The sequence below is a fragment of the Oryctolagus cuniculus genome, chromosome X (assembly GCF_051225735.1).
Source record: "Oryctolagus cuniculus isolate XC-2025 breed Fujian yellow rabbit chromosome X, ASM5122573v1, whole genome shotgun sequence".
Classification (NCBI taxonomy): Eukaryota; Metazoa; Chordata; class Mammalia; order Lagomorpha; family Leporidae; genus Oryctolagus; species Oryctolagus cuniculus.
The window spans coordinates 89,647,679-89,658,719 of NC_142888.1; the positions used below are offsets into that span (position 1 = coordinate 89,647,679).

An 11,041-nucleotide genomic window follows, 5' to 3' on the forward strand; every position below is an offset into this window, starting at 1 on the left:
CTGGAGTTTTGCTGGTTTCAGTTCTGAAAATTCAGCAAGATTCTTGGACTACACATTCATTGGCTCACATCATGGAAGAGCCGCATGTGCCTGGGAGGCCCTCACGAGAGGAGCCATCAGCTGCCCTGTCCTTTTCCAAGTTCTAAAAATGCAACTGCCTGTACAGTCTATATTTATATAATGACTTAACAGAAGAGACAGGTGGTTGGGATTTTTTTACCCAACTTAATCCTGGTTTTCAAATAAAAAATAGCTTTTTTTTTTAGCTTTTAAAGAAAGTGTGCTGACTTTTCTACTTTTATTACATAGGAACAATACAGAAAAGTATTAAGAATTAGAAAAATCCACTCTCGGGCCCTTTTCTTGGTGCACCCCGTCTATCGCATTTTGCTAGAAGGAAAACGGAGAGCATCGGCAGCAGAGCGCAGCAAGCAGGAGGAAGTGTATCCTGGGAACAGAAGCGAGGGAGAGGAAGTCCTCCAGGAAGTGGGAATGGCCAACAGCCCCTGAGAAGATACTGCCCTTCCCTGGCCAGCAGAGAAAGGCACAAGAAGACACAATGAAGGGAAAGTGACAGGGCACGGGCTGGTGACGTTAAAAGACACTTGAGATGAGGGTGGGTGGGCGGAAGGCGGGCCGGCCGACAAGCCCGGCCCACTCCGGGCGTCAGGGAGGAGGATAGAGATAGGGGCGCGGCCGTTGGCTGTGACAGCAAGCCCGACGTCACTGACCAAAGCTGAGTCATTCGTCTAAGAGCAGCGTCAGAAGCGACAGTGGTTCTCCTATTTCTCGGCGCTACCTGTTCCCGGGGGCCCTCAGGGCTTGCGGTCCAGGGGCAGCCGGGGAGAGCAGGAGGCTGCAGGGCGGCAGGTGAGGGGCCCGAGCGGGGTCCCTAGGGTTGGTGAGGGAGAGCTGCCTGGTGCCACCGCCTACCTCGGGCATGGGCGCCCCGAAGCGGAGCAACAGAGAGCACCTGCGGGTGGCAACTGAGGGGCCCGCAGGTGGGCGCCCCGGGGGCGATGGCTGACCTGCCCCTGCCCCCCCCCCCGGCTACGGCCCCCCCGGGATACCTGCTCCGCTGCGCGGCGCCAGCTTCTCCGCACCCCCGGCCCGCCCCCTAGCTCCTGGTGGTCGGCGGGGGATGCGGCGGCTGAGGGCCAGGACCCGGGTGCAGGGGAGGGCAGCGGGAAGGGGTCGATGCAGGACGGCGGGGCGGCGGGGCGGCGGGGCGGGACCGGTGGGGGCGTCGAGGCAGCGCGGAACCCTGGGCTGCAGCCGCCCGCTCTCCCCGACCCCGCCGTCTGCAGGTCTGCAGGTCTGAGGCGCTGAGTGTCGCCGCGGGGCGCCGGCGGCGAGAATCGGGAGGAGGAGGAGACCGCAAGGATAGGCCCAGGTCTGTGAGACAGACTGGGGTGGGGGCGGCGGGGAGGAGCGTGCGGAAACCCCATCTGGGACCCCAGACCCCTCCTCGGGCCGTGCCTCCCCCTCCTCATTCTGCCCGCCCCGGTCCTCCGCGGTCCTCCCCGCCATTCTCCATTTTTGTGCCTACTGAGGCCTGGAGATGGACCTGCAGGGAAAATGGTGGTCTTCGGGGGAGGGAGGGGCTCGGAGTGGGGCCCCTGGAGGACGCAGGGGGCCTCTCAGGGTCGGAGAGTGACGTTTGCCAGCGGCCTGGGCATCTGGAAAGGTGCATAGTAGGGCCTCTGTCCTCGGTGCTGATCCGTCCACCAGGGATTCAGGCTCTCTCTGTCTTTTGTCTCCTAGGAGAAATGGAGTCCAAAGAGGAACAAGCAGTGAAAAACCTCAGCGCGGAAACTGCCAACCAGGAAAACGAAGCAAAAGATGAAAAGGAACAAGAAAATAAAAGGGAGCCCATGGCCCTCCCTTTGGAAGCTGGAGAATACTTGGTGCCTAGAGGAAACCGTAGGCGGTTCCGCACTAGGCAGCCCATTGTGCATTACAGATGGGGCATGATACATAGGCTTGGAGGGCCGCAAGCAAGAGTGGGAGAAGAAAATATGGAAAGGTTTGGGGAGGAGTTGAGACAGCTGATGCAGAAGCTGCAGGAAAAGCAGTTGAGTCACAGTTTGCGGGCTGTCAGTACTGACCCCCCTCACCATGACCACCATGATGAGTTCTGCCTTATGCCCTGAATCCTGAGGTGGCTCCCTGCTTTCTAAACTTAGACATTTTTGTCAGCCTTATGTATTGGTGTAAACCTTTTGACGTTACATATTTCTTGTGGGTCTTCTATTACCAACTTCTAATTGAATATTATGTCTTTGACCCAGTTTGTAAGTTTTTGTCAGCAGGGGAGTTTTACCTATTGCATGGGAACATGCTCATTACATATTGTGCAGTTAATAAAGTAAATTAAAAAGCAATCTGTGTTCTTTTAACTTCAGTTATATATGAACATAAATATTCATGTGCATAGTCTATTTCTTCATGGTAGAACTATGAGGGATTTTTGTTACTGATTATTTTATGATTTTCAAACTTGAACAAATTAATAAAAGAGCTTGACCACATTATAAAAACAATATGAGTGGCTGGCATTGTGGGAGAGCAGGATAAGCTGCCACCTGCAATGCTGGCATCCCATATGAGCATTGGTTTGTGCCCTGCTAATGTACCTAAGAGAAAAGCAGGGGAAGGTGCAAGTGTTTGGGCCCCTGAACCCATGTGGGAGATCCAAATAAAACTCCTAGCTCCTGGCTTTGGCCTGGCTGGGCCAGGCCACTATGGCCATTTGGGGAGTGGATGAGTGGATGGAAGATTCTCTAAATCTCTCTCCCTCTCTCTAACTCTATCTTTGAAATAAAATCTTAAAAAAATTAAAAATTCAACCTATAGAAAAGTGTTTAACAATTTACAAAAAGCAATGTGAGAACTCACTAAACACTTGTGAGAGAATCTCCATTTTAGCTTGCCTCTAGGATCTCTTATTTAGAAATACTTGTATAATATAATGATAAGAGACAAAGGTTTTTTTTTTTTTTTTGACAAGCAGAGTTAGACAGTGAGAGAGAGAGAGACAGAGAGAAAGGTCTGCCTTCCGTTGGTTCACCCCCCAAATGGCCACCACGGCTGGCACGCTGAGCCAATCCGAAGCCAGGAGCCAGGTGCTTCCTCTTGGTCTCTCATGCGGGTGCAGGGCCCAAGCACTTGAGCCATCCTCCACTGCCTTCCCGGGCCACAGCAGAGAGCTGGACTGGAAGAGGAGCAACTGGGATAGAACTGGTCCCCAACCGGGACTAGAACCTGGAGTGCCGGCACCACAGGCGGAGGATTAGCCTAGTGAGCCACGGGGCTAGCTGAGACAAAGGTTTTTAACATGAAGATAAATACCTCCCTAGGACTGCTGTGTGGACTAGATGAAGTAAGTTCTTGAGCTTTCTTTAAGTTCTCACTCCAACTGATATGTACATGATCTAACTTTCTATATATTCCCTTCAGTTACTAGGGAATGGTTATAAAGCAAGTGCTTCCTTATAATCACAAGTCCAGTGAGTTAAGTGGTAGGTACTTGATTCCTCTGCTGCTATACTGATTCCCAACCTCTTCCTTGGGTATTGCTCTATTTTTCACATCTTGCTTCCTATACTAGTCCCTGCCACTACAAATATTCAGGAATCCTCAAGGTGAGAAAGTCCTGCTGATCTCTCTGGAACTCTAAATGGATTGATGGATTGAGCCTTCACTTGCTCTAGAAAAACATGGATAAGTCCCCTCTTCTTGTTTAGTTTTCTGGAATGACCTAGTCTAGTTCTTCCTTAGGGGTAGTTCTCCCCCAGGAAACTTTCCCTGATTCAGCAGACTTCATAAGATGTGCAAGAACACAGTTCATTTTTTATCACTCATACCAGTCCACATCCACCTGAAACCTACAAATGTATAGAATTTGTTATCCTAGATTGAGTTGGACACAAGGAGATCATGCCAGTGGATCAGTGGGTATCCAAGCATGAGGATTTTTATCAGAAGCCCATAGGAGTACTATTGGGGTTAAGTGTCTCAATAGAACTCAGAAAACAAATTGTCTCCCACCCCTAGAGTATGTTTATCAGCTGAAATACTTTTTATGTATGAATAGCTTCATCCATAGAACAGGAATTGGCAAACAGTTCATAGGTAAAATCTGGCCCATGGCCTATTTTTGTCCTATAAGAATGATTTTTACATCTAAAAATATTTTAGTATTTATTTATTTTAAAGCATTACATAAAAGATGAAGATACATAGAGTGATTCCATCTGCTGCTTCACTCACCAAATGGCCACAACTACTTGGGCTGGCCCAGGCTGAAGCCAGGAACCTGGAACTCCAACCAGGTCTCCCAGATGAGTGCAGGGCCCCATGCCCTTGGGCCATCTTCCACTGACTTCCAGGCGCAATTGCAGTGAGTTCTGGGTGAGAAGTGGAGCAAATGTGACTCAAACCAGTGGCCAAAGCAGATGCCGGCATCACAGGCAGTGGCTTAACCTGCTGTGGCACAACACTGGTCCTTGAGTTCTACATTTCCTTGTGGTTAAAAAAATTAGACATACTAGTCAATGAAAGTGATATATAAAATTAAAATTTGGTATCCATAGTCTTACACACAAGCATGCTGATTCATATTTCCTATGGTTGTTTTTGTATGACAGAAGCAGAGTTGAGTAGTTGTGGAAGGGACAGCATGGCTTGCCTACAAAGACTAAATATTATTATCTGGGTCTAACAGAAAAGACTCACCACATCCTGCCATAAACTATAACATCACAATAGCACTTGTGAAACCAAAGACCTGTCTCCCCTCGCAGGCACATGAGGAACAAGACACACTCATGAAAGACAGAAGTTAATAGAAAGAAATCTATAGTTGATTTTTTAAATTGTATTTATTTTTATTCTTTTGAAAGGCAGAGAAAGAGAGTGTACTTCCCTTTGCTAGCTCTCTCCCCAAATGCTGAGCCAGGCTGAAGTTGAGAGTTCGGAACTCCATCTGGGTCTCAGATAGATGGCAAGAACTTAGCTACTTGATCCATTATGTGCTGCCTCCCAGAGTGCATATTAGCAGGAATCTAGATCAGAAACAGAACTGGGACTTGAACCCAGGTATTCCAATGTGGGATGTGGGTATCCCAAGTAGTGTCTTAACCCCTGGGCAGAATGCCTGCCCCAGGATTGAGTTTAAAGGGACGGAAAGCAGATGAACAGAGAGGTTTGTGTCCTACCAGAACTTCCACTACAGATTGCCAATGTTGATACCAGTTTCAGTGGAAAAAAAAAGTGTTTTCAGCCTACGGCTGTTTAGGAATTCCTTCGTGAAGAAAAAATAAAGCTCACATGTGAACTGGTGGTATGTCTGTGATAGAGGGAAAGACATACACATGCCTAACAACACTGTGTATCTAGCAACACTGTGTATCTCTTCTGTGTCTAGGCAGATCTAGGTTGCCTGTCACACTCTCAGAGGAGGATGGATTTAGAATTCTAATCTTTAGAGAGAGTTCTTTGCCAATCAGTTTCCCTTGGCTTTTAATAAAGTGTGTAGATCTAAAGAATCATCTGAGGGCGTAGCCTGTGAGTGGTTAAGCTCCATGTAAACAAAGCAAGCAACAACCACTAGCAGAAAGTAAACAAAAGGCAACAAAGGAGTAGGGCAGTTGTTCCTTTGAGAGAAGGAGCCATGTCTAGGATCTGGATGCATCTGTGGATATATCATTTCTATGTGTTATATGGTGAGCCTTTTCTCATTTAGAGAATGAGAAAAGTGAAAGTGATAAGACAAATTCTTCCCACAGAAGCCTCAGAATTCTGGTAAAGAGCAGTCAATAGATTAGGGATTATGTGCTGGTTTTCAGAGAAAAGGGATGTTTAAAAAGGAGGTTTGAAATATAGACGTTATTTTTTAAATATTTATTTGTTTGAAAGGCAGAGTGGGAGGGAGGGAGGGAGGAAGGAAGGGAGGGAGAGAGAGAGAGAGAAAGACTTCTATCTGCAAGTTCTCTTTCCAAATGCCTGCAGCTAGAGCTGGGCCAGGCTAAAGCCTGAAGCTGGGAACTCAATATAGGTCTTCCACACGGGTGGCAGAGACTCAACTACTTGGGCCATCACCTGCTGCCTCCCACATTGCACATTAGCAGCAAGCTGGAATGGAGAGCCAAGCTGGAATTTAAACCCAGGCACTCTGATACAGGATGTGGTTGTTCAAAACACTCACTTCTGATATGTTTTAATAATGAAATATGCTAGGACCAGTGTTGTGGTGTAGCAGGTTAAGCTGCTGCCTGCCATGCTGGCATATCATATGGGTGTTTCTTTGTGCCCTGGCTGTTACACTTCCAGTCCAGCTCCTTGTTAACAGCCTGGGAAGGCAGCAGATGATGGCCCAAGTACTTGGGCCCCTGCCACCCGTATGGGAGACCTCAGTGAAGCTCCTGGTTTCTGGCTTCAGCCTGGCCCAGCCATGACCATTGTGGCCATTTGAGGGAGTGAGCCAGCAGATGGAAGATGAAATATGTCTATGTCTGGATTTCCCTTGTGCAGTACAGGAGTTCTTATTAGATTACCAGCATATATTTTGCTAAGTTAATTGATAAACACATTTGTGTACTGTATAGTCATACTTCAAAACTACTGTGCATTACTTTCAACATAAAAAGAAAATAAATAGAATGAAGTCAGTGTAAATGGCAGAGTATGGAGCTCTAAGGACAAGGAATAATTATGAGAATGAACTTTGTTAGAAACATAGAAGTAGTCAAAGATTTACTGTGGAAAAAGTCAATATGGAATAAAGAAAATGGCAATTTGACCATGATAGGAGAGCTTTGTGCCATTTTAACATAGTCTTAAATTACCCCATTTGGCACAGTGAGTCTTGAATATAGGTGCCTGGGTCCTAGTGTAGGTACTTGCACCCACAAGGGACAGAGAGACTTTATTCGAATGTTTTGACCTATTTGGGGGGTTACTTGAAGGACTGAAGTAAGGTTTGTTTTGAAAAGCTAATGAGTAATTTCTTTTGGTGAATATGGGCCTTGAACATATTCTGTGTATAAGAGGGAATTTAGAAAGTCACATACATATCCAGGGCAGGATTCATGTTCACAATAAATTTGAGAAAACCCTAAACTTTCACCTCTGGCTTATCTTAATGCTCAGGATGAGCAGGAAAGTGAAGTTTAAGGCAGAGTTGTAAACAGACTGATTAAATCTTGTGCCTAACACAGCCAATCTGAGAGATACAGATTGAGAGACAATTCCTTTCCTATGTCTCTCTCTTTTTGCATTTAAGGAAAGCTCTGTCAAGCCACTATCTGATCACAAGCTAAAAGGAAGGAGATCTCAGAGACCATATAACAAAGTGTGTAGTCTTTAAGAAATAGTTTATATAAGTCATTGAACAAACAACAAGCTATAATCCACAGAAAACAACAAGAGCAGGATTAATCTCATGTCCAGCGTTACTGTATTTATACTATTTAAAATGTCTACTTTGACAAAAAAATTAAGGAATATAAAGAAACAAGAAATTATAGCTTATTCATGGGTAAAATAAAAATGAACACAAATTGTTCCTGGATAAGCTCAGATGTTGCCCTTACTAGTTTAAAAACCAAATCAATTGTTTCAAATATGCTCAAAGGGCTAAAACATGAACTGAAAGAAACAAGGAAGACAAAATACCACCAAATAGAAAATAGCAATAAAGATAGGAAATAGCAATAAAAATATAAATTGTAAAAATAGGAATCGGGAATGGGTGTTTGGTCTAGCAGTTAAAATGCCTTCATCCTATATTAGAGTGCCTAGTTTCAATTTCTGGCTCTGGGTCTTAACTCCAGCTTCCCATCAATGCAGATTCTGGGAGGCAATGGTGATGGTTAAAGTAACCGCGTTCTTACCATTCATAGACTGAGTTCCTGACCCCTGGGTTCAACCATAGTCCAACCCTAGCTGTTGCAGCCATTTAGGGGTGTGAACCAGTATATGGGAATGTTCTCTCTCATAAATACAAAATAATTTTTAAAACAAATAAATAGAAATCTATTACTTAAAAATAAAAATAAACTGAAAGGAAAATTTCTTCTGTTTTTTAAAGTTTTATTCAGTTATTTAAAAGAGTTAGAGAGAAAAGGAGAGGCAGAGAGAGAGAGAGAGAGAGAGAGAGAGAGAGAGAGTCTTCCATCTGCTGGTTCACTCCCCAATTGGCCTCAACAGCCGGAACTGCGTCAACCTGAAGCCAGGAGCCAGGAGCTTCTTCCAGGTCTCCCATGCGGGTGCAAGGGCCCAAAGCCCTGATTTCTCAGGCCATAGCAGAGAGCTGGATTGGAAGTGGAGCAGCTGATACTCGAACCAGCACCCATATGGGATGCTGGCACTGCAGGTGATGGCTTTACCCGCTGTGCCACAGCTCTGGCCCCGAAAGGAAAATTTCACTGAAGCATTTCAAACACAAATTTGATAAGGAATAAGGAAGAATCAGTAAATTTGAAGACAGGGCAGTTGACACAATCCATTCTGAGCAGCAGATAAAAAACATGAGAGGAAACAAATGGATTTCTAAGGTTTCATCAAGTATACCAACGTATGCATAATATGAATTCTAGAAGGAGAGAAGAGAAAGGGCAAAAATAATACTTGAAGAAATAATGGGGGTCAGCTCTGTGGCATAGCAGATTAAGCCACTGCCTGCAAAATTGGTATTCCATATGGGTGCCCTTTGGATTCCCAGCTGCTCCACTTCTGATCCAGCAGCTGAAGATGCATCCCATATCAGAATGCCTGGATTTGAGTCCTGTCTCTGGTTCCAATTCCAGCTCCATACTGCCTGGGAGGAAATAGGTGATGGTTCAAGTACTTGGGTCCCTGACATCCATGTGGTACATCTGGACTGAGTTTCCAGTCTTCTGGTTTCAGCCTGGACCAGCCATGGTTGTGACAGACCTTTGGGAAGTGAATTAGCAGATGGAAGGCATGCTCTCTGTCTCGGTCTCTGTCTCTTTGTCTCTCTGCCTTTCAAATAAAGAGAAATAAGTAGTTTTAGAAGTAAATTACCTGCTTTTTAAAATTTTTTCTGAGGAATAAATTTAGGCAAGGAGGTGGAATCCTTATACACCTTCACTGGACTTCCCATGAAGTACGTCAATAGCTTTGTCATAGCACACAGTCTTTTTTAAAAATTTTGTTATTATTTATTTGAAAGTCAGAGTTACAAACAGAGAGAAGGAAATGGAGATGGAGAGAGAGAGAGAGAGAGAGAGAGAGAGAGAGAGAGAGAGAGAGACAGGTCTTCCATCCACTGGTTCACTCTCCAATTGGCCACAATGGCCAGGGCTGTGCCAATCTGAAGCCAAGAGCCAGGAGCCTCCTCCAGGTCTCCCAAGAGGGTGCAGAGGCCCAAAGACTTGGGCCATCTTCCACTGTTTTCCCAGGCCATAGCAGAGAGCTGGATTGGAAGTGGAGCCGGGGGCCTGTGCTGTGGCGCAATGGGTTAATCCTCTGCCAGCGGCATCCAATGTGGGCACCAGTTCTAGTTCCACCTGCCCCTCTTCCAATCCAGCTCTCTGCTGTGGCCTGGGAAGGCAGTGGAGGATGGTCCAAGTCCTTGGGCCCCTGTACCCACATGGGAGACCAGGAAGAAGCTCCTGGCTCCTGGCTTCAGGTCAGCGTAGCTCTGGCCATTGAGGCCATCTGGGGAGTGAACCAACGGAAGGAAGACCTTTCTCTCTGTCTCTCCCTCTCACTGTCTGTAACTCTACCTCTCAAATAAATAAATAAAATCTTTAAAAAAAAACAAAGAAAAAAATTAATATAGTGGAGCCACTGGGACTTGAAACAGCACCCACATGGGATGCCAGCACTGCAGGTGGTTGCTTTACGCACTACACTACAGTGCCAGCCCCAGCACACAGTCTACAGAAAATATCCTAAACGGCATGCACCATGTTCCAAGAGGATAGGTATGCCATTTTATTAAAACATCTTCCTCCAAGGAGATTCATTTAACACACTCATTAAGGACATACAAATCCTCCTTTAGTCTTCTGGTGTTCTGAAAGCAACATAGTCCTCGTTCACAAATTTGACTTAATCTCACTGATGCTGTTACTTACAAAGCATCTTAACAACAAAAGGCTCTAAAATCTGTCCAAATTAAAGTCAATAGACACTCCTGTTGGTGTCTTCAGTGACCCCTTCATTGTAGAGACCTGTGCAACTACCTCTCAGGCCACCTATGTCTCCAAATCACCTATCATTGCTATATGTTGCCCATCAATTTCTTTTTTTTTCTTTTTTCTTTTTTTAACTTTTATTTAAGCCCATCAATTTCTGATGTTAAAAACTGCCCCCTTTAAGCTCCATCCATGATATTCACCATTAGAGTGAAAATCACTGGCCTCCAGTGCCAGCATCCCATATGGGCGCTGGTTTTAGTCCTGGCTGCTCCACTTCTGACCCAGCTCTCTGCTATGGCCTGGGGAAGCAGCAGAAGATGGCCCAAGTCCTTGGGCCTTGCACCTGTGTGGGGGACCCGGAAGAAGATCCTGGCTCTTGGCTTCGGATCAGCGCAGCTCCAACTGTTGCAGACAATTGGGGAGTGAACCAGTGGATGGAAGACCTCTCTCTCTCTCTCTCTCTCTCTCTCTCTCCCCCCCCCTCCCTCTCTTTCTCTCTCTGTGTAACAATGACTTTCAAATAAATAAATAAATAAATCTTTTTTAAAAAAGAATCTTAAAATCATTTTTATTAAAATACGGAGTTTACTTAACATGTATATTTTTGTCTTGCCACCACTTCTGAGCACCGCTACTAATGTGACCTATCATTTCATTCCATAGATATTTAAAACCAAGCAAAAGGTGGAATCCATATTTAAAACTAATCAGGCATTTTGGACAACACATTCTTGGCAATGGAAACTGGGCAACATTTATCAAACATGATAGGAAAAGTTCTTACTCTGAATTCTAAAAAGGAATGTAGATACAAATTGTTATAGAAATGAAACAAATATGGAAAATGTTAACAAATAGTCCAAACTATTTTC

General features: G+C 45.3%; 1 protein-coding gene across 4 annotated transcripts; it reads left to right on the plus strand.

The window, feature by feature from the left end:
- Window positions 1-491: 491 nt before the first annotated feature.
- On the plus strand, window positions 492-2,384 carry LOC100338527 (protein BEX1). Of its 4 annotated transcripts, none has more exons than XM_008273061.4 (3): window positions 492-870; window positions 1,308-1,393; window positions 1,765-2,384. In XM_008273061.4, the coding sequence occupies exon 3, from the start codon at window positions 1,770-1,772 to the stop codon at window positions 2,151-2,153; it is 384 nt and encodes a 127-aa protein (XP_008271283.2). In that variant the 5' UTR covers window positions 492-870; window positions 1,308-1,393; window positions 1,765-1,769; the 3' UTR covers window positions 2,154-2,384. The 4 variants fall into 4 exon arrangements, with proteins under 4 accessions (XP_008271283.2, XP_008271284.2, XP_069922539.1 ...); XM_070066438.1 differs by having other exon boundaries at window positions 736-870; window positions 1,276-1,393; XM_017349643.4 differs by having other exon boundaries at window positions 788-1,001.
- The last annotated feature ends 8,657 nt before the right edge of the window (window positions 2,385-11,041 follow it).

What these genes read in the sequence shown, in the direction of transcription:
- LOC100338527 (XM_008273061.4), top strand. Translation starts at nt 1,770, where the DNA reads ATGGAGTCCAAAGAGGAACAAGCAGTGAAAAACCTCAGCGCGGAAACT.